General features: G+C 45.6%; 1 protein-coding gene across 1 annotated transcript; it reads left to right on the forward strand.

Annotated features, from left to right (window-relative positions):
• The first annotated feature begins 274 nt into the window (after positions 1-274).
• On the forward strand, positions 275-22,385 carry MYLIP (myosin regulatory light chain interacting protein). The gene is made up of 7 exons (XM_027040340.2): positions 275-540; positions 1,673-1,863; positions 13,270-13,455; positions 15,184-15,381; positions 15,876-16,040; positions 16,968-17,388; positions 19,341-22,385. Exons 1-7 carry the CDS (start codon positions 454-456, stop codon positions 19,428-19,430), a joined length of 1,338 nt encoding a protein of 445 aa, XP_026896141.1. The 5' UTR covers positions 275-453; the 3' UTR covers positions 19,431-22,385.
• The last annotated feature ends 812 nt before the right edge of the window (positions 22,386-23,197 follow it).

Here is a 23,197-nt window from a genome sequence, read left to right on the forward strand (position 1 = left end):
CCGCCCTCCTCCCGCAAGCCCTCGGCGTCCGCAAGCTGCCACCTCCCCAGGCGGCCCGGGGAAACTCGGCCGGCGCTGGCAGGTCGGGCCGCGGCCGAGCGGACGCCGCTATTGGCCGGCGGGGCGGCGGAGGAGGGGCGGGGCCGCCGTGATTGGCGGGAGCCCCAGCCAGAGGGGGGCGGGGCCACTATATCAGAGGAGTCCCTGTAGCGCCGCAGGCAGTCGGGCTGCTGGAGTGCGGCGCCGCCGCGGAGACCCGGGCAGCCGGCGGGCGGGCGGGCTGGCGAGGGGGTGGCGGGGAGGGCGCGGGGGGCGCGGAGCACGGGTCTGCGGCGCTGCAGCCTCCCGAGGGCCAGCCTCGCCGAGCCCGGGGCTGGGTCTGAGCGGTGGCGAGGCGGCAGCCCCGCGCACACCAAAGAGGAGGCGGCTGTGGCGGCAGCGGCGGCCCCAGCCATGCTGTGCTATGTGACGAGGCCGGACGCGGTGCTGATGGAGGTGGAGGTGGAGGCGAAAGCCAACGGCGAGGACTGCCTCAACCAGGTGACGACGAGGGGCCAGGCGGGGGCCCCGGCCGGTCCCCCGAGGCGGAGGGGCCTCGCGGCGGCGCCGGGCTCCGGGGCTCGCCGCCTGCCAGGGGGCGGGCGGCGCTGCGGCGGCGGCCGGGGGGGGGCGGCTTGGGGGGGGGGGGAGCGCGCCCCAGGCGCCCGGCCCGCCCCCCGTTCCTCCCCGTGGCCGTGGGGCACGCGGTCCCCGCACGCTGGGAGCGCGTGGTGGTGGGGGGGGAGGAAGCTCCCACGCTGCCCCCCGCCCCACTCCCAGTCCCGCACTTTCCCGGAAGAAGGCGGTCCAGCCCACCTGCCGCAGGTGTGTGCATGATGCCGCCTTTCGGGTCCCCGCGGGGCCTGGCAGCGCCACCCGAGTCCCGAGATGAGGTGGCTGCTGGCCGGCGCTGGTCCCTGGGGTTGCTTGGCAGACAAGCCCGGCCCTTGTCTCTTGCTGCTTCTGAAATGGACCGTTCACCTGCACCTGCCGGTTTTCGGGGCTCGAGAGGACCTTGGGTTTTTGGTCATCCACCCCTCCGTTGTCTTTAAAGCTCGTGTTTCCTAAGGAGTAAAGAAGAATGGTTCCAAACAGTGCATATGGGTATGACAGACAGCAAATTTGATCTCCAGTGGGACGCCATGCCCTGAAAACCCCCCCAGACCTGAGATGTTTGGAAAACCTCTTTTAACAAGCTTCGCTGACACTTGTGGCGTGTTTCCTCGGCGTGTTTGTTTTTTTGGAGTCCAGATGGTTAAAATTGTCCAGATAATCTGCCAGATCAGCTGTGCAGATTGTGCTGGTGGAGGGAATTCCCGTGATGGGAATAAGAGGGAAAATACCCCGTAGATTCCTTTCCTCAGCCTTTCTGGAAGGCTGGTTTTAAGGACTCCTTTTTCTCTACTGCAATCGACCATCTCCTCGGTGTTAACCGAAGCACAAGCGTCACTATTAGTGTAGGAACACTGGAAGCTTAGAACTTTGTTGTTACAGCTTTAAGGCAGGAATTGTAACACCTTCCTTGAACTTTGCAAAAAGTAGGCAGGGATCTTAGACCCAGATGGAGTCCTTGAGTTTTGCTTTGACTACATGGACTGTTTGCTCATCCATGCTGCATTCATTTTTGTTTTAGGTGTGCAGGCGGTTGGGAATTATAGAAGTTGATTATTTTGGACTGCAGTTTACGGGTAGCAAAGGTGAAAGTTTATGGCTAAATCTGAGAAATCGGATCTCCCAGCAGATGGATGGGCTAGCCCCTTACCGGCTCAAACTGAGAGTCAAGTTCTTCGTGGAACCTCATCTCATCTTACAGGAGCAGACTAGGTAAAGTGATGCTGAACTAAACCAATGTCAACCAGACCTTTGATTCCGTTGAGAAAGGGCCGTTGCACCTCCCCAGAGATGTTCACAGGCAAATTTGTTTGCTGCAGAGTGAGTTGGTTCATAACTGAGAAGTTTTGCACGGCACAGCCCTTTTGTCGAGGTGAACAGGGAGCCGCCTAGTTGGCCTGGGGTGCATTTTCTAGCTCTTCCTGTGGTTTTTCTTGTCTTTATAAACAACGAGGGAGCAGGGTTGAAGTCTTACTAACACTCAGGATCAGTGCCACGGCACAGGAGGGAAAAAAATTAGAAACCCAACTGACTTCCTGATAGCAGCATCTAATGCCCGATAGTAACCTCTGTCTCGGCAGTGTTAATACAGGTCATTGTAGACTGTTCTAACAGAAAGCAGGAAACAGTTCCTCTTGGGTTACTTAAACTTAGTCAACTTCAGCCTAGTGTCAGATTACAATATGCAGCAAAGAGCTCTGTCCCACTTAATGCAGATTTCTTTTTTTAACTTTTTACATTTCTTGAAAACTTAGTAAGAAAACTTTGTAAGGTGTAGCCAATCTCCAGCCCACAAACATGTTTACACGTGATTGTTTAGACTGTTAAGTTTATCTTCTAGAAAACCACCAGTAGTGGTAGGCAACTAGGGCATATGGTTTCCTTTTTCCAACAGAAATGTTTTCTCTCCTGGACTGACTGTAATACTTCTCAAGGATGAGCCAAATTAGGAAAGTAGTGTTCAGTATTTATTGCTGAAATGCAAGAGACCTAAATCTTAGAGTGGCATGTAAACAAACAAACAAACAATGACCAAAAAGAAAAAAAAATGACTTTTAAACACAACAAACTCTGGGTCTAAATTCTAGTATTTTTCATAATCCTTTGGTTTGGAAAGTTGCCCTTACACATGAGAAATGTGAGTGTGACAATCTTGAGTAATGGTAAGTGAGCAAAACCCTTTAAGAGTTGTTAGCATGTGGTTTGTTTGTTTACTTAAGAACTGATAGAAACATCTTTTGAGATACTATTTGAATTGGAAATCTCTCCTTGTTGCTGCACTTTCAAAGGTGAAGGAGATGTTCAATTTTTTTTTTGTTTTCTGAGACAAGCTAGTGTATTGAATTCTCAGTGCTCCTGAAAATGTCTTGAAAAATATTCACATGATTGCATGTTTAAGGATGTCTTAGCTGTGTATATTAATCAGAATAAGTTGGTTTTGGGGGGGGGTTGTTTGGTTTTGGGTATTTGTCTAACTTAAAGCTGATTTGTGAAAGTTTCCACTGTGCCCTTCAGTGTGATAAATTGGAATAGAGTAAAAGGATACAGAAACACACGTATATATTATAACATATTGGAGTTTTCATTGTGTGGTTCTGTCATGATTTCGCAATAATTTCTGAGCCTCCAGAGGCAAATCCATTTTGATGATACAAATTTATTTTTTAAACCTGCAGAGGCTTAGAGGACCAAATACATCATTTAAACAAAGGCTGCGGTCATAATAGTATGATACATTTATATTATGAATGGTTACAGACTTTAAAATTTGCCACTAGATGGTCTTTACCTGTGCTTTTTTTGCAAGTGAGTTAATAACCACTATCAAGTCCATTTTATTTATGCAAGATATTCTGTGAATTAGAATTGAAATAAAATTTCCTGTTACATTGACTCAATTGACTTTAACTCCTGAGACTCATGCCTCATAGCACTCTGAGAAGGCACATACCTAGTTAGCCCAGGTAATTTTAATTGATCTTAGTTCCTTTTGAAATCTTACTGAAAAATCAGTGTGATCTAAGCATTTGACTTGCTTTTAAAATATTGGCGAATATTACTTGTTTTCAGGAGGTTTGCCCAAAATGCAGAATTTGAAGAAAAATGCCTCCTCAAGTTTATACAGCATTGTGCTTTTAATAGCTAAAGCGATTTGTAATTAGCATTTGTGCCTTTTCATTAGGATGAGAAGTTGTCCTGGGTCCAAAAAAGTCACAATTAGCGTTGTTTTTATGTACATGATATGACAGAGCACAATTACTTATTTTCCCTAGCGTCATGTTAGCCACATAAAGCTGGCTGGTAAACTTTTTGATGTTTAACAGTTCATTATAAAATATTTATGTAAAATGCCGTGAAAATAAAATAGATCTGCGTGTGTTGTCCGTAAGCCCAGCTTTGCCAGTTCGGTTATGAGTGGTGATTTTGTACCATCTCAAAGTCAAGTCATGAGGGTACGTTTAGTATACTGAAAAGTGTCTGGACAGTTTATTAAATGGGGCTGAAATATCCTGGCCAAATTGGCCTCTGTGGAGAATTAAAGCAATGTACTCACAGTAGAGCTGGTCTAAGTGGGGGCAGTGAATCTGTTAGTTTGCAAGAGACTAGGGAGGCTGCTGGGGAATAGGCTGGAGGGCCTGTTTGTAACTGGAGACTGGGGGGGAGGGCGGCGGTGGAGGGGGGAGCCGAGGTGGGGGGCGGCAGAGGCCCTGCATTCTCAGTGCAGCCCAGCCCCCAACTACCAGGGTATACAGACTTCCAAGACTGAGTACCCCCCTCCCACCCCACTTCATTTCTCTTAAAAGGCCAAGAAGAGCTTGTCTCTAAAATCCCCTCTAGCAGTAATTTTTTTTCCTTTGCTTCTGCTTCCCCTCTATTTTCCTTCATGTTTCCCTAAGTATATTTTTCCGAAAACAAAAAACAAAAAACACCCAACTGTATCACATGTCTGTTTAGATTGATACAGTTAATCTGGGCTCTGATTTGGCCTAATTTTAGATTCTTTACCCAGATTATTACGTTTGCCTTTGAATGAGGGTCTGGAAAGTAACCAGAGAGTCTTGTCCAGACTCAGCTGGCACATTTGAGAGACAGAGGCAAGCAGGTATATCCAGCAGATGTTTGCCATGCTGTGCATTGAAACTAAAAGTGAAACTAATGTATTCTGGAAGTAGATCTGAAATAATAATGATCTTTGAAATTCTTGCCTTTCAGAGGCTCTCAGTTAGTCACAGCAATTCAGACCAGATTTTGTCAACATTTTCACAGCCAGAGGTTAGAGAATTATATGCTTCATCTTCAGAGATGGTGATCATACCATCCACGGCCAATAAAATCTGTTTCTCCGGAACTTTGCCGCATTTTAGCAGAGTTCTGTGGTCTTTGCACTCGGGCTTCGTTAAGACTCAACGACACCCGAATTCTTTCCCAGAAATCAGCCTCAATACAAGGGTTCCATGAGTCCTGAACTAACTGTTCAGGGAGATGCTGTAATGCTGAGCGTTGAGTCTCATCAAGATTTCAGTGATGCGAGCGAGGGGTGTTGAGTTTGACTTGTCCCTTGTTAAATCCTGCCGTCTCCCAGGCTCCACTCATTCATCACTCCTTTGAAAAGCATCCGCTGGGCCCTGCTCAGGAGACTGAAGTGTCCCAAGGCATCACGTAGCTTTCCTTTATAGCATCTAATGAGCGTATAATGCTACTGTTTACCTATGTGACAATTTGTTTATTGTCAGCTACTCTAATAATTTAAATTCATGAAGCAGGGGACTGATCAACATCGTATCTCCAGAGTCTAGCAAGTGCCTGGTGCATAAACATTTGGTGAACAATGAATTAAGAAATTAGAGATAAATAGAGATGGAGTTAACGGACACAGATAATATGAGTTTTCTTAGTGAACTGATGTTCGCCAGTTTGCTTCTATGAACTGAAAAGTTTAAGACTATCTGAGAGACGTCTCACCATTAAAAAATGTATTGTAGGGATTATTCTCTGTTAAGGATTTGCTCAGTGCTTGGCATTCTTTTGCTTCCTTCCTTCGGCCTCTCCACTTCACCCCAAGCCATTTGTTTCTTGTGGCTGTTAGTTCTCATCTAAAATAAACTACCACTTGCCTGGACCTTCTGTGAAGTTCAGATAGTTTTCAAGCTAGAGGCTCTCTTAAATCTAATTTTCAACCAATTTATAGGTTCTAAGCACTTCCTAAACCCAATTTTTCCCTTTCTTGCAACAAAAATCACTTAGATGTCAAGATCTAGAGAAGATAGCATCGTTGAAATCCACAGAGCAAATGCCACATGCAACCATGGGCAGATTTGAGGTGGTAATCTTGAATGTGTTCCGACCGAATCATACGGATCTCAGCCAGGGCCTGCAATGATGTTTGAGATCTTTCAACACATTGTCACTGTTGGTAAAGGTTGCTTAACATAATTTACCTTTTAGGATTCACGATGGGTAGGATGTCACAACAATATTTATCTGCTATAAAGGTGTCACTGTGTTTTACATATCAACTCTGTGCCTAAGAGTAGAATGGCACATTCCCTTTGTTTTTTTTGTTTTTTTTTAATGACCAAACTCAAAATAGGCCCCAGGAAAGTAAGACAAACTTGTATATTGTTTCCAGAAAGAATTGATTAGATTTCTGAATTCTAATTTATCTATTAACTCTTTCTTTTTGCTCAGAGTGTAAGCTGTTTGCATTATTGTCTGTTTATGTTAGCCACAGATCTCCCATCTGGGCACATTCAGTATCTTCATCAATGTCTCGTACTTGTATATTTGTATGAAGGATCCAAAGAACATTATTGATTTTTCATGCAACCCAAGTGAACTTTTAATTTTAAATATGTAGTTTTAAATAAAACTTGACTCTTTAGATGGCACATAGGGTCAGACTCCAGGGGCACCAGGCACACTTATTCTCTGAGTCCTGCCCCCACTGTAGCCTGCCTCCAGACCTCTCCTCAATCTAGAATGGCACTCACCACAATCTAGACCCTTGGGAGAGATTGTAGCTAACACTTTTAAACTACACGATTGCTGGATTGTTGCTTGCCTGGGTCAGGTATCTGTTGTGAGCGAGTAATCCTGTTTTTTTCCAAGTGCTTCTGGTGTGGGTTGTCATCGCTTTTGATGTTGGGGATTTCCCTTACCCCCCCACTCCTGTATCTTTTAAATGCTTTGGAACCTTAGGAAAAGCGAATTTGTCCCTGGTTCCCATTTTGCATTTGGGGCTTTGAGAAGGATTCCCTTAAGCTGAATAGAGACTTGGGTTGGTCATTACTTGGCCATGACTCTTTCTCAGTTGCAAGCCTTCCATGGAGTGGAAGAGATCTGATAGTTCATTTGAGGTGTAAGAAGCTATTCATTTGAATTCTTAACCTTGACCCTAAGGATTTTCACTAGTGTTATTTCCTCAACCTCTTATGAAAATTTCCAAACATGCAGGTAAGTTGAAGATTTTCGCAGTGAACACCAATACCCCCATCTAGATTCTACTGTTAACCACTTAATCAGTTTAATATACTTGCTTTATCACACGTTTATTTCTGATGCTTTTCAAAATAAGTTGTGGATACATACACTTCCCCCTAAATACTTCAGTATGCATATCATTAAGTAGAGCTCCATATTTGTCTACAGTTCTTTTTTTTCTTTTGATAAAATATTTACATATGATGAAATGCACGAATCCTAATTATACAGTTTGCTGAGTTTTAACAAACAGATGTGTCTGTTTAAACAAAATCCTTATTAAGATGTAGAATATTACCGGCACTCCAGAAAGTTCCCTCAGGCCCATCTGCAGTCAGTCCTCGCCCCCCGCCTTCCCTCCCGCCCCTCCACAAACAGGGTTTGTTTTTCCAGCATAGATCTACTTCACACCCATGGAATCACGCAGTGTCTGGCTTCTTTTGTTCATTATGTATTTTTTAGAGATTCATCATACTGATGTATATCGATGGCTTGTTCATTGCTAGATAGTATTTCACCCTACGAATATACTACTGTTTGTTGACCCGTCCTTCTATTGATGAACACCTGTTTTCCAGCTATTGTGAGTAAAGCTGCTGTGAACATTGCAAGTACAATCTTTTGTAGACCTGTATCTTCATTTCTCTTGAGTAAATCTAAGAATGGGAAAGCTGGATCGCAGAGGAGGTGGTTGTTTAGTTTTGTTTTTAACTTTTTTTTAATGTTTATTTTTGAGAGAGAGAGTGAGTGCAAGAGTGTGAGTGAGGGAGGAGCAGAGAGAGAGGGAGACACAGAATCCAAAGCAGACTCCAGTCTCTGAGCTGTCAGCACAGAGTCCGACGCGGGGCTCAAACCCATGAACCATGAGATCATGACCTGAGCTGAAGTCGGACGCTTAACCGACTGAGCCACCCAGGTGCGCTGGATTTGTCTCTCTTGATCAATAACGTCAAACACTTTTGTCACGTGCTTATTGACCTTTCCTACATCTTCTTTTGTGAAGTATCTATTCAGGTCATTTACCCATTTTTACTGAGTTGTTACCTTTGTTTTTGAGCCATACCTATTCTTTATATATACCAGCTCTTTGTCAGAGATACGTCTTGTAAATGTATTTTCTCCTGGGGCTTGCCTGTTTTCTTAATGCCTTTTGATGAGTAGAAATGTTTGATGTTGGTCAAGTCTGATGTATCAGCTTTTCCCCCTTATGATTCTTGCTGTGTCCTGAGAAACCTTGGCCTACCTTCCTCCCCCCAAGTCATGGAGCTATTCTCCAGTGTGTCCTCAAAGTGTTAACGGTTTTAACTTTTACGTTTAGGCCTACAGGGCATCAGGAACTGCTTTTTGTTTCGGTGGAATTTAAGATACAAAACAAAAACATGTATAGTAATTTTTTCTTATTTGATAGTTTTTTTTAGGTTTTTATCCAGTAATCTCTACACCCAGTGTAGGGCTCAGATTCATGATCCCAAGATCAAGAGTCACATGCTCTACCAACTGAGCCAGCCAGGTGTCCCCTTTTTCTATTCGATAGTTTTTAAGTGTGATTTCGCAGTTAGTTTGGTTTAAAACAAACTGATGTGGTTAAATGGCTCATTGGACTGAGGCAGACACACTCCGGGATGATCTCAGAGGGGGTCTAACTGGGTGGGGAACACACCAGCCATCACCAACGGATGGGATGGCCAGGTTCAGTGAGTCAGGTCTCGGGAAGAAATGCTGTTCATAGATTCTTAGCCATTTGAAAGATGTTTTAGGTTAGTTACTTAAATGCGGAGTCTAATAGTGAATGTGGATATAGTTGATTTACATTTGTGTCACAAGAAAGTTCTTCAAAATGATGTCACTGGGAAGATACTGGAGGGCAGTGATTGGGCATAACTGCCTATGGTGGACAGGTCAGTGACTCCCGTTGGTTTGCAGAAGGTTCTGCTTTGATTATCAGATGATTTCTTTATGAGACAAATCAGTGTTCAGGGGACAGTTCTCTGCTTACAGTCGTTAAAACATAAATGACCTAACTGTATTCCTTAAAACTATGGAAAGGAATTAATTTTTACAGTAGAGGAAATTTGAGGTACTCTGAAACAAATGAATTAAGGATATGTGACTTTTTTTTTTTAATGAGACTGGGGTGTTTCCGTCATACTGTTTGTTTTCAAATCTTCCATAAGGCTACAACACGTGGGAGTTCATTTCTACCCATGATGCAAAGTTAGCCAGAATGTTTCACTTTGGGCCTCCAACCAATCCACTCATGGACAGTATCCACTTTCTTAGTAACTGAGTAAAACCTTGAACAACCAGGCAGCCAGAATAGAAAATGCAGTTTGAGCCTATGTCTGCAGGACATATTCACAGACATTTACTTAAGACAGAGAAGTTTTTTTCCCCAAAGGCCTTCTGTTTGTGATTCTAGCATGTAGCCTCAAGTGAATTAGATAGGTCTACCGCTTTTGATCTTTAGATAAAAAAACTAAAAAAAATTCACTGCAGGCAAGACCTCTTTGTCCACATCTGCTTGTTTTGATATTATCAGTAACCTTTCACCCACTTTACAAAAAAAAAAAAAGGGATGGGGAAGAATCCATGAACCAGACAAGTTACAGAGCAGATGGTTCAAGAGAAAATGGGGAAAAAAATACTTGTTTCAAAATCACCCCAGGGGCCCCTGGGTGGCTCAGTTGGTTAAGCGTCCGACTTCAGCTCAGGTCATGATCTCACAGTTCACGAGATTTAGCCCCGCGTCGGGCTCTGTGCTGGTGGCTCAGAGCCTGGATCCTGCTTCGGATTCTGTGTCTCCCTCTCTCTCTCTGCCCCCCGCCCCATGGTGTCTCTGTCTCTCAAAAATAAATAAACATTTAAAAAAAAAATCACCCCACTAACTGTTGAGCCATCCCTGGATTCCTTATTGGAACGTCTCCAAGCTCTGTCATCTTCCCTGTTAGAAAGAGCACGTTAAATAGAGTCTGCTGATGGCTCACCACAGCTGGTGACCTTTGCTGTCACTGCTCCATGGTGACGTTCTCCTAGAGAACATAAAAATTTGTCACCCAAAAACCAGTTTGTGTCTGGAGTTAACTGTGATAGGGATATGCACCTTCACACGAAAAAGCTGTAAGTTCCATCTAAAAAAGGATCTATCAGATATGTTCATACTGTAACCCCAGGGTAGGGCTTGGCACAGAGGCAATGAATGACAAATATTTGTTGACTCAAAACGAAAAGGTTGTTTTATAGCCATGAAATTGGCAAAATGCAGGAAGAACCGTATCGGAGAGTTGACGTAAATAGTAAAGGGGAGGATTCTTCCACTCACAGGGTATCGATTGCATTTCGGCCTAGAATGTGGAGTACGTACAAAAGGCCGGTTGTTCTCCTCCGTTTAAAAAATTCTGACCCACAGGCCTAGAAAAGATTGGCGTTCGGTCTCACCCTGCTGACCACCTGTGAATACTCTGTTACTGCTTTTTTGCCTGATTTCGGCCGCTGCCTCTCCAGAAGCGGGTGTGGACAGTTTGGAAAAAGAAATCGGATAGACTTAGCAAGCCTTCTGTTGCAGGCTACACACAACTCTTTCATAAAGCAGAAGACTAGTCTCTAGGTTGATCGTGGGGCAATACGTGAAAAGACCTTTCCACACGAGCAGAGATCAGATTTAGAAGACTTGTTTTTTGGATTCCCCCTTAAAATCCTACAGCACACCATTTCTTCTTTAAGCACGTATTCAGATTTGTGTCTCCTACAAACACAGCCCCAGCGAAGAGAGACAGATCCGTTCACCAAGATGAAGTTTACCAAATGGTCATCTAAAAAAGGCTTTCGAAGGCCAAAGCCGCATCGTGACGCCGACATCCCGTGGGGAATGCCCGCCCTCCGCTGCTCAGATAGCTGTTTCAGAACGAGTTATTTTCGTGCTTATTTCTTTGCCCCAGTAGGGACCCCCTCCTCAGTTTAGCAGCGTGTCAGAAATACTTTAAAGACTAACAGATGTTTGGGTTAATAAAAACCATGCTTCTCTCCTTTCAGTGCTGTTATGCATTCTTACCGTGATTTCTTCATCGGGGCTCTCGATAAAGACAACCCTGCAGTATTTGGCGGAGTGTGATCATTTTAAATATTTCTTTATCATTCTAGAACACACAAAACATTGAATTCAAACATCTCTTCAAGGAAGATTAACGGCTCTTGCCTGCCTGACATTGTGAGACTGTCCGTAGAGCCCTTCCTTGTGTGTCTCAGCCCCTCTTCCCTTGGCTTTTCTTTCACTGCTCATGTTGTTCCCTCCACCGGGGATGTCAGACGTTAAGACGAGAGTATAAATAAAAGCATAAAAGCAGTGTTAAGGATACCCAGCTCAAGCGGGAAGCTGGGCTTACGAGCCCTATTCAGAACAGTGTTAGGGCTTTACTGCTGGTCGTAATTCAGTTGTTAGTGGAAGGAATATTGTGGCATTTAAGCAAGTTTGAGAGGCTATAACAAGTCATCAAAGGAAGGTTATACCTGTACGTTTGCCAGAGACCAATTTTATAATCTAGACTGGCCTGTCGCAGTTTGGATACTCCGTTGAGAATCTTGGCGGAGCTGGATTGGCAGGCAACCTACGTGGAGTTTCCTAGGAGTTTCTAAGTCTGACGTACCTCATAGTGAACGGAGCGTAGTATCATAGGCGACTGGGGCAGGCACACAAGGACTGCAACTTAGGTAGGGAAAGAAACTGACCACAGGCAATGTGCAGTTTTACGTCCATTCGTAGAGCTCTGTGGTGCCAGGGACACTTAAGACATCCACTTATGTGCAGCTAACTGTGGTAGAAAATCAGAATATGTCAAATACTGTAAGAGAGGAATAAACAGCTTGCAGGTGATGTGGACAAAAAGGTATCTAAGTGAGGGGACAAAAAGAATACACCGCAGGACACAGGGAACAGCCAAGACGAGAGTCGTGGAGACGTGAGCGTGCTTGGCCTTTCCAGGAAGAGGAATTGTCCCTTTCCCAGAGCACAGTGGCTGGAGGGAATGGTGGATTGTGTGGCTGGACATTGGGGGCCACACCCACAGAAGCTTGGGTACATGCCAACAGCACGCTTCTTCGGCAAACAGTCGGGATCCCTCGAAGGATTTTTTATTTATTTTAATGTTTATTTTTGAGAGAGACGGCACGAGCAGGGGAGGGGCAGAGAGAGAGGGGGAGACACAGAATCCAAAGCAGATTTCAGGCTCTGAGCTGTCGGCACAGAGCCCGACGCGGGGCTAGAACTCACGAACCGTGAGATTATGACCTGAGCTGAAGTGGGGCGCTTAACCCAGGTACCCCTCCCTTGAAGGATTTTGAGCGGAGAGATGGCAAGCTTATCCCAGAAGAAAGTAGCTTGGAAGGTAGATTAGCAGAGTCGAGAGAGATCAGCTTTGGGGAGATTGTAAATTCTCTGACAGTTGAGAGCCACAAGTAGGACATCTGAGGTAAAAATGGGAAGAGTATAACTGGATTTAAGGAGTTTTCAGAGACAGAAAGTAGATGGGAATAAAATGAAGAATCAAAAGTGGGTCTTGGGGTAAAATAATAAACGAGTCTCTGGTTTTCACTGGGAGAAAAGTGGGTTTGGGAGGGAAAACAGTGAGTTTGGTTTTGAACAGTGAAATTAGGATACTGAACATCCAAGTGGAGACGTCTGTAAGCAGTTGGACATCTGAATATGATGCTTACAGAGGTTGGGGCAAAGACTAGAGATTTGGGGGTCATTTGAATAAAGGTGAGGATCTAAGATACCAAGTCCATGTCAAGATCAAGTTTATGTGAACAGAATTTCTTTTAAAAAAAATGAAATGCGGAAACCTCTGTGAGATTATTTTGTATGTGCTAAATTGAATATTCCTGAGCTTGTCTCACATTTGTTTTGTCTGAGTTACGCTTTTTATTCCGGAGAAACGAAAGTCCTTAGATTTATTTTGCCTTCATACTAAAAACAAAAAAAAAAAAAATGTTTTTTAGTGGTGAGCGTTTTCAGGGTGGCTTTTTAAGTGACTGTGTGTTCCTTACCGAAAAGGGATTGTGAGATTGCACATCAAGCTAGTCCCCCGGTTGAGCTTGACATTAGGCTAGTCCCCAGGGTAACCTCATTGTCACATTGCTTTGCAGGCATATCTTTTTCTTGCATATCAAGGAGACCCTCCTGGCCGGCCACCTCCAGTGTTCCCCGGAGCAGGCAGTGGAACTCAGCGCCCTCCTGGCCCAAACCAAGTTCGGAGACTATAATCAGAACACTGCCAAGTACAGCTACGAGGAGCTCTGTGCAAAGGAACTCTCCAGTGCCACCTTGAACAGGTGAGGCTGCTGTGGAGGTGACTGTTTACATTCCTACATCTAGTGAATTTATACATATTTCCCAAAGAATATGAATCTACGGTATATATACAGATATTTGGTAAGGTTAAGACTAGGCCATTACCCAGTTTAGCCAAGTTGTTTTCTAAAGAGTCTCAGCCTTCCTTCTGAGAGATTTACAGGCACAAAACAATCCACCTAAATCTATGCCCTTATATAAAATGCTATGGAACGGGAATTTTTTAAATCTCTGAACTCTTAAGAATGCAAATCTCTGGGTGGCTCAGTCGGTTAAGTGGCCGACTTCTGCTCAGGTCATGATCTCATGGTTCGTGTGTTCGAGCCCCAAGTTGGGCTTTGTGCTGACAGCTCAGAGCCTGGAGCCTGCTTCCCATTCTGTGTCTCCCTCTCTCTCTGCCCCTCCCCTGCTCCTGCTCTCTCTCCCAAAAATAAACATTAAAAAAAAATCTAAAAATGCAGGTCTCTTCAAAAGTCTGTCATGTCTATTAGTATTTTCTTCATCCCAGCAAAGACTAAACAAAGAGGCCAAAATAGGTGTTATCTTAGTTATCTGTTCTTGGGGGACAAGTTACCCCAAAACTTAGTGGCTTAATAACTATATATCACACTCCTGTGGGTCAGGAATCTGGCCATGGCTTGACTGGGTTCTCTGGATCAAGACCTTTCACGAGGCTGCAGGCAGGCTGTTGGTAGAGTTCAGTGTCATCTGAAGGCTCAGCCGAAGGAGGGGTCCCCTTCCACGTTGATTCTTGTGGTGTGTTGGCAGGGCCTTATTCCCTCACCGCATGGGCCTCTCGAAGGGGCTGTTTCATAACAAGGTGGCTGGCTCCCCCCAGGACCAGCAGTCCAAGTCAGAGCAAGAGAGAACACCCAAGACAGAGGTCAATGTCTTTTTAGAACTTATCTCAGAAGTGACATCTCACCACTTTTGCCATATTCTGTTCATTAGAAGCAAGTTATGAATCCAGCCAGTGATCAACACAACAGGCACTCAGCACTCAGGTGAAGGGATTCGCACAAGAGTGTGAATACCAGGAGGTGGGGATCTTCAAGGACTATGTTGGAGGCTGTCTGCCGCAGTAGACAGAATAAATCCTACTGATGATCTAATCAACCCCTTAGAATGCTATATATATATTTTTAATGTTTGTTTATTTTTGAGGAGGGTGGGGAGAATGAGTGGGGGAGGGACAGAGAGAAAGAAGGAGACACAGAATTAGAAGCAGGTTCCAGGCTCTGAGCCATCAGCACAGAGCCCAGTGCAGGGCTTGAACTCACAAACCGCGAGATCATGACCTGAACCAAAGCTGGACACTTAACTGACCCGACTGTGCCACCCAGACGCCCCTAAAATGCTATATTATAATGAAACTTACAAAGTAGACCCTTGCACGAAAAGTACCTACATACAAAACATCTCATGTATATTTTTAGAGATTTTCCATAATTCTTCCAATTCACCCCTATCCGGCCTCTCCACTTGCTTTTTTACTAAAATGTCTAATAGTTGAGATCTGGAGCAGTGTCTTAGAAGTATATTATTACAAATTTGCTAAACAAATGAAATGTCATTGCTATATCACTTTAAGTGTTACACATAAATGGCAGTGTCTGTATGATTCACTAGGGAAAATGATACAGATTTCCTCTCTAAGGACCACATGCGTTAATCTGCCCACGCCTCTCTGCCCTTTTGGCATCCTGCAGCATTGTGTCAAAGCATAAGGAGCTGGAGGGGACCAGCCAGGCTTCTGCCGAATACCAGGTGTTGCAAATCGTGTCCACGATGGAAAACTATGGCATAGAGTGGCATTCCGTGAGGGACAGTGAAGGGCAGAAACTCCTCATCGGGGTTGGACCTGAAGGAATCTCCATTTGCAAAGACGACTTTTGCCCAATTAATAGGTAACGTACCTACGTCTTCCATTTTGTTTCAGCCCCGAATGTGCATAAATCCCTTTGTAGCTCTGATTATTAAAATAGATAAAACTGGAAAGGGATTTGCTAGACAATTAGTTATCCTTTGGGGATGAAATGTTTCATTTTGGGTATGTATATTAATTTGAGTCAGGCCTCGATAACCATTGAATTACTCTTTAAACTACAAACTCAAGTATATTGATGTGGCAGAGTTAATATTTTTTAAGTACGTTCACTGCTATAAAACTCGCGTTTCCACCTACACACACGTGCACACACACGCGCATCACTCCCAACACTTCTCTCCACAAGTGGTTTCCAACGCGCCTCTATGACTAGGGAGCCAAGTGCTTACTAGGAGTCCTAGAGCGATCTGATTCTACTGCGGGGTCCTGAGCACAGGAGAGTCCTACGAAAGGGCACACACCATGACGGGCCTCTCCTTCCGGGCTTGCTCACCTTCTCGTCCCGTGTTTCAGGATTGCTTACCCGGTGGTCCAGATGGCCACCCAGTCGGGGAAGAACGTGTACTTGACCGTCACCAAGGAGTCCGGAAACAGCGTCGTGCTCTTGTTCAAGATGATCAGCACCAGGGCCGCCAGCGGGCTCTACCGAGCGATAACGGAGACGCACGCTTTCTACAGGCACGTAGCGCTCCGTCCCCACAGCCCGAGCGTCTGTCTGCAGCTCTAAGTTTTCAGGTGCCACCAAGGGACCTACGGTTTCTGGTATCGCCGTGTCCACGAATCTTGTTCAGAATTCAAGAAATCCACCGCTCTCGAACATTTTGTTCGTTCTGTTCTGCGTGGCGGTGGGGGCCTTCTCAACGTGGTGCGGCTTTTACCACAGAACGTGCGTGGGAGTGAGCTGCACAGACCCCTTCCCCCCGCTTCTCTTGCCTTCTTTCCTCACGGCAGCTCCTCTCCCGGGAGCTCTGAGTGGTTGGACCCGTCCCACGACGGCTTTAACGCATCCCCACAGGATGACCTAACCGTCCTTGTGGGGGAGCCGCTATCCCGATTCCTCACTCCGTAGTACAAGGATTTTTTTTTTTTTTTTTTACTGACAGTAGCAATACCCTCGTTTCAGAAGGTGCTTTAAGGTAGACTTGTGATTTGACCCAAATATTTGAGAAATTGAAGCTAAGAAATTTAATTGCCATCTTAACCTTTTTTTATGTTAAGGTAGACACACAAATCTTGGAGCAGAATGGAAAATTTGTAGAAATTTTTAACATAAAAGCCAGGACTTGAAAGAAGAAAATGTCCTTTTTTCCTCGCCACAAGCTGTTTTTGACGACTGCTTGTGTCCCCGGAGGTGAGGGCGCGCGCTCACTGTTTCTGCGTTTATCACTCCTTCGTCAAGGTCCTTTGGGGACACTGGAGAAACCCGGAGGTAGAATCATGAAAATGTTTAGCACAGATACCACTGGAAGAATTTACTTGCAGGCATGCACACAAGAATATAAATGTCTGCTGCCACAGAATATTCTCATTCACGGCAGCATTTGAAGGTCTGAGTCACAGAAGTGCCCGGGCTTGTAGGTATTGACGTGCCGCGTCTCCCTGCAGGTGCGACACGGTGACCAGCGCCGTCATGATGCAGTACAGCCGAGACCTGAAGGGCCACTTGGCGTCTCTGTTTCTGAATGAGAATATCAACCTCGGCAAGAAGTACGTCTTCGATATCAAAAGAACGTCTAAGGAGGTGTACGACCACGCCAGGAGAGCCCTGTACAACGCCGGCATCGTGGACCTCGTTTCGAGAAGCGACCCCAGCCCTCCGAACTCCCCGCTCAAGTCCTCGGACAGCGGCCTGAACTGCACCAGCTGTGAGGGCCTCAGCTGCCAGCAGACCAGGGCGCTCCAGGAGAAGCTGCGGAAGCTGAAGGAGGCCATGCTGTGCATGGTGTGCTGCGAGGAGGAGATCAACTCCGCCTTCTGCCCCTGCGGCCACACTGTGTGCTGTGAGGGCTGCGCCGCCCAGCTGCAGGTGAGGGGTGCTCGGCGGCCCTCCCCTGGCGGGCGGGCTCTCTCCCGGCTGTGACCGGGGTTCCTGAGCGCCTGCTGTGTGCCAGGTGCAAGCCGGAGGGCCCCGCCACGCCCGGCTAGGGCCCCCGCGTTCGGGGACCCCAGAGGTGTTGCTCTAAGGGGACATTTTGGATCGCCGTAGTATTTGCCACAGTGAAACTGCCGTAAACCGTAGGCTTTTTTCAGGTTCTGGGAACGAGGCTCAGATTCACAGGGCAGTGCGTCTTAGTCAGTGGGGTGACCGGGGGCTAGAACCCAGGCCTCCCGACCACTGGTTCAGGACTTGCAGCTTCCATTTGTGTCTCTTCCCGCTTCCCAACGCTTAGGATGGTTTTTGTTTTGTTTCGTTTTTTAAGTTTGTTTATTCTTATTTTTTTAATTAAAAAAAATTTTTTTAAGTTCATTTATTTATTTTGAGAGAGGGAGAGTTGAGGGGCGGAGAGAGGGAGAGAGAGAATCCCAAGCGGGCTCTGTGCTGTCAGCACAGGGCCCAACACAGGGCTCCAACCCACAAACTGTGAGATCATGACCTGAGCCGAAATCCAGAGTCAGAAGTTGGTTAAGACTGGGCCACCCAGCCTCCTCAGGAGGATGGTCTTTATTATTTACTTGAAATACTTGAAAAAGAATACTTAAGAGGTTTTAGTTATAGCTACCTTGTAGTTATCCATGGGTGGATTGTTTGCTCTGTGATTATCTGTGATTAATTTTCTTTGATGGCTCCATATTGCCTCTAGGGGGCATCTTGGATTGGCCTTTAGTAAGTCAAACTAATTTTAATATCAGTACAAAAAATAAAAGTCATGTATGTTTTCCTTTCTTGCACCTTACATTTCCTCTTACAATAATTTTTTCTGTTCGTTTTCATTTCTAAGAACTGTTTGCTTAATGTCAGTGTGGTTTTATTTAAAAGAAGCCCTCAATACATTTAAAAATTTTTAAATAGTAGGAGGGGAGGTGCCTGGGTGGCTCAGTCAGTTAAGCGTCTGACTTCATCTCAGGTCACGATCTCACAGTTCACGGGTTCAAGCCCCGCATCAGGCTCTGTGCGGACAGCTCGGAGCCTGGAGCCTGCTTCGGATTCTGTGTCTCCCTCTCTCTCTGCCCCTCCCCGACTCATGCTCTGTCTCCCTCTCAAAGATAAATAAAACAGTTTTAAAAATATAAATTTAAAAAAGCCCTAGATATCCAGTCCTTCAAAAGCTGCTAATGTCAGAACTATTTTTAGGGTCCTATAATGAGCCATCAGGATGCCTTTGTCTTTCTGAAGAGTAGATCGTTCTACTACAAGGAGTTATTTCTCCAGAAGCGGTCACAGATTTGCCTTTTTCCACCTACTTGGTCTGATCCCCATGCCTAAGGCTCCCCTGTGGCGTGGGGGGGGGGTTGGGGGGGCGGAGGTAGGGGGGAAAGGTGGGGGAGGGAGGGACAGTGCTTGCTGAGAAGCCAGCCGGGGATGTGGCGCTGTGACCTGCGACTTGGAGCAGAGCCATGTTCACTGGCCACATGGCATTAACCCAGTGACGCTGGTCTGAGTCAGCCAGCTGCCCAGACTCCGGAAAGGTCTCAGATTTCCTGCGTCACTGCCAGAAGGGGTTACATTCGGCCCCTGGAGGGACCACAGCCTTCTTGCATGGCAGTAGTTCTTCGGCAGCCACTCGTTGTGCCTGGTTCAGCGCGTGACTGCAAACCTAACTAATTGCCTGCACTTCATACTTTTCCCCAATATTCTGAGCCCCTTGTAAGGTGTAGAATTTCAAGCCCGTTAGAAAACAAAGATCTCTACCAGTGGAGAGCTAGAAATAACTGTGACCACCACTTACTAGCAAACGGAACAGAGTAGGCGCCACACGTGAAACTGAAGACCCATCCTTGAAGGTGTCCTAACAAATACTGTTGGCTTCTCTTTTCCAGTCCTGTCCGGTCTGCAGGTCGCGGGTGGAACACGTGCAACACGTCTACCTACCGACCCACACCAGTCTCCTCAACCTCACCGTGATCTGACGTGTCGTGCACTTAACTGGACAAGCCACGTTTCTGTGAACTGCACTATTACTTAAACTAAAAAACGATCGTGGAGAAAATAAGTACTCTGACACCCATCTGCCATGCGGTGTTTAAAAAAGAAAAAAAAAAAAAGGAAGACTCAAAAGAATATTCCTCCCCATCAAAACAAACCGTGCGTAGAATCCGCACCTGCAGTGGTGGGGACCAGGAAGGGTTCTGGGACACAGACATGTTCCTTGGGCTCATTCTTCTTATGATCAAGTAAAGGAATAAGTCAAATCTTTGATGTCAGTTAAGTGGCAGCATAGCCAAAAAGTTGGGTACCCTTTAGGAAAGGATATTGTTAAGTCTCCTTAATGTATCCCAAGGTAAGTTTCCTACTCGCAGCAAATTTTGTAAGAATTCGTTTTAAGAATTTACTTGGTTCTTTTTGTACGGTCATGGAGCTCTGAACATTTTAATAGGAAATTTTTCTTAAGGAAACCGTCATTTTAATGTCATTTCTGTTTTTATAACTTGGTCGAGAATGATTGGAAGGCAAACAGGCGCAAAGATCAATTCTGCAACTTGTAAGAGGTTGATCACCAGGTTGCCCGATGTAAACCGGTCTGGCTGGTAGAAAACCCGTCACTCAGTGTGCACGGCTTCCTCTTCCCTCCCCGTCTCCTCACCCCCACGTCTTGCGATTTATAAGACGCTACCGGTCTGGTAAGAAGATTTCTGTGGAGCAGTCCTCACTCCTTGGGCTCTTGAGTTGGTGGAGTAGATTATTTAAGTTGAAGAGGGAACCCACGTTCCTCGGAAAGCCAAGTGTTGCTCGCGGAGATGAAGCTTCCCGGTGTACAAACTGGGGGGTTCTCCACTTCTCCCCAAAACTCCAGCTTCATCCGGTGGGGTCGCTTTTGCTTGAGCCATCGAGCCTTTACAGCCTTATCATAGGTATCTTAGAGATTGTATGCTTTTTGTTTCTGTTTTTTTTTTTTTTTTTTTTTGTAAGTGCTTACGTATTAACGTTCAGTTGTCCCCTCCCTACGTCTCAGAGGGGTTTGGAGCTTCTTCGTTTCTTTGTTCTGAATCAAGTTATCCACTCCCACTTGGGCATTTTGGACGCTGGTCAGCTTGTGGGTTTTCTAGGACGTCGGGACACCTAGATGACCTTATTGGGTGCAATACTAGCTAAGTTAAAGCTAGGAACCTACACTGTCACTTTACTGAGATTTCCGAGTATACTTTTCATATTGCCTTAATGTAGCAGTAATGTGTTTATGCATTTGTTTCTTTGCACAGACATTTTGTCAAATATTAAAACTCTACTTTTTTATGGCACATATTAGCATATAAGCCTTTATTCCAAGAGGTATTTATTTTTTCACTTGTAAAAAAAAATAATGTTTCCACATAAAGAACTCTGTTATATCCTCAAGGACTTCTGTCTTTTGTATTCAGGATAATAAAGACTTTAAAGCAAACATGGCTGTTGGAGTCATCACAGTTTTTGTCATTGAAGCCAGTTGTGTTCACTAAAAAAAAAAGCATTGGTGACATCACGCTTGGTATCTATTGTGGTCATATATGGAAAACTTGAAAACGTTGGGGGTATTGGCTCTAATCGAGAACATTCATCCACTTATTCACTCCTCTGCTTTCTGGTCTAGGGTTGAAATGTAGGCGAAAACGGAATAATCTATGTAAGCAGATGCAAAGTAAAAATTGGGGATGGGACCAGAAGGTGTTGGAGGAGAGGAATGGCAGAAGTGGAAGGTAACAATTTAATTTTTTAATGTTTATTTTGGAGAGAGAGCACGAGTGGGGGCAGAGAGCGAGGGAGACACAGAACCCGAAGCAGGCTCCAGGCTCCGAGCTCTCAGCACAGAGCCCGAGGCAGGGCTCAAACCCAAGAACTGTGAGATTATGACCTGAGCCAAAGTCAGACGATTAACCGACTGAGCCACCCAGGCGCCCCTGGAAGGTAACGATTTAGACCCAGATGATGCAGCTAGTTAGTTGCCTGGACAGATGAGTACCTGTCGGGGTCTGAACAGTAACGGTCTCAGGGGACAGACTCTGGGAATATACTTTGTGGGATGCCTCGCTGCTGCTGCTGGGATCTGCTGTAAGTATGCCCAGGTGTGCTCATTTGTGCTGCTGGGTGTCGTCTAGAACGCGGCACGTTATATATGTAACTGATGATTAGCTGTAGCAGTTGAAGGATGTGATTTCAACTGCAACAGAAGTTCAGTCTGGCACAAGTACGATCATTTCCAGAAAAGAACCTTTTAAAAATTGAGAGATGGGCATGCATTTTCTACGATTCCTGTACCTGATTCAGTCTTCCGTCGATTTCTAGCAATCCTTCGTTCACTGAGTACGTAAGTTATTCTTGCATGCTGGAAATTTAACGAGGATCAAGACGTGATTCATCTGTCACTACTTCACATAGGTTAAATACTCAAAATCATAAGACTATGAGGAGGAGCTGTGGCAGGGTCAAGGCGCTGGAGTAGCTAGAAGGGGGCATAAAACGTGGCAGTCAATAGGAGGTCCAGGGTTCTGGGAAAGAGTGGGTCTATTTTGAGAAGTGAGGAGATGCTACAAGTTCCCAGACCATAGTGAGCCGTGGACACGTGTGAGACAAGCATGTGGACCTTATAGGTGGAGGCCAACGCACGTTGGGTGGCGAGTGAAATAACAGGATGGTGCTGGAGGAGGAGGCTGGGTCAGAGAAGCATTGTGGTCTTGTATTTTCAGTGGGAGGGCATGGGTAGGCATAGAGGAGACGGCCATGGAGAGGCTGAGTTAAACAATATGGCAGAAGGGCGTCGCTGTGGCTCAGTTGGTGGAGCGTCCACCTCTTGATTTCGGTTCAGGTCACAATCTCACAGTCGTGGGATCGAGTCTCACGTTGGGCTCTGCACTGAGCGTGAAGCCTGCTTAAGATTCTCTCTCTCTCTCTCTCTCTCTCTTTCTCTCTCTCTCTCTCAAATAAAAATGAAACGGCAGAGAGGAATAAATGGAGAGACTGAAGCCTCAAGAGGCTGTTCTGTCAAAAGACACAAGTTACAAGGGTTACAAGTCCACCCAGCGCTGTCAGTGAGGAGCCCAAGGCAGGTCCTGAACCCACGAACCACGAGATCATGACCTGAGCTGAAACCAAGAGTCAGTCACTTAACCGCCTGAGCCACCCAGGCACCTCAGGCCAAAGCTTTAGTACAGTTCTTCCAAGCAGTGGAAGAAAGCCTCGATGGAGTTTGAGTATAATCACCATCTAAGACAAAACGCAGCCGTTTTTGTCTTTCTCCTTGCTTATCACGAGTGCCTTCTCGCAGAACTTCTAAAACACCACAGATGACTTTTATTCATGTTTGCAGAGGCTCTTTGAAATGGGTTTGTTTAAAGACTGCAAGATATTAAAGAGTTAGCCCTATGCCTTTTAAAACCGAAACTGCGTCAGGAGCACCCAAACGACACACATTTAACACACGTGCTCGTGGCTTAAAGAAAAAATTCATTCCAAGCAAACGCTGAACACCCGCTGTTCATAAAGCTTGCACGAACGCTGTGGAGGAGAAAAACCTTGAAGGCGTGAGGACGCTATCAGGGAGCGATTCTTCTAGTTGAGACGAAAATTCCTACACGTGTTTGTGAAACAGATGAATGGTTCTAAGACCAAAAATAATAACCCGTAGGCATATGTGTGTATAGACCTCTGTTACACGTATATTACATATATGTGTATTCTCACCATTTTTCCTCCCTGATCCTGC

The sequence above is a fragment of the Acinonyx jubatus genome, chromosome B2, assembly GCF_027475565.1.
Source record: "Acinonyx jubatus isolate Ajub_Pintada_27869175 chromosome B2, VMU_Ajub_asm_v1.0, whole genome shotgun sequence".
NCBI classification, from domain to species: Eukaryota; Metazoa; Chordata; class Mammalia; order Carnivora; family Felidae; genus Acinonyx; species Acinonyx jubatus.

What these genes read in the sequence shown, in the direction of transcription:
- MYLIP (XM_027040340.2), top strand. Translation starts at nt 454, where the DNA reads ATGCTGTGCTATGTGACGAGGCCGGACGCGGTGCTGATGGAGGTGGAG. An exon ending in ATCTTACAGGAGCAGACTAG is followed by an intron (nt 1,864 to 13,269) that starts GTAAAGTGATGC and finishes ATTGCTTTGCAG; the next exon opens with GCATATCTTTTTCTTGCATA. An exon ending in GACTTTTGCCCAATTAATAG is followed by an intron (nt 15,382 to 15,875) that starts GTAACGTACCTA and finishes CCCGTGTTTCAG; the next exon opens with GATTGCTTACCCGGTGGTCC.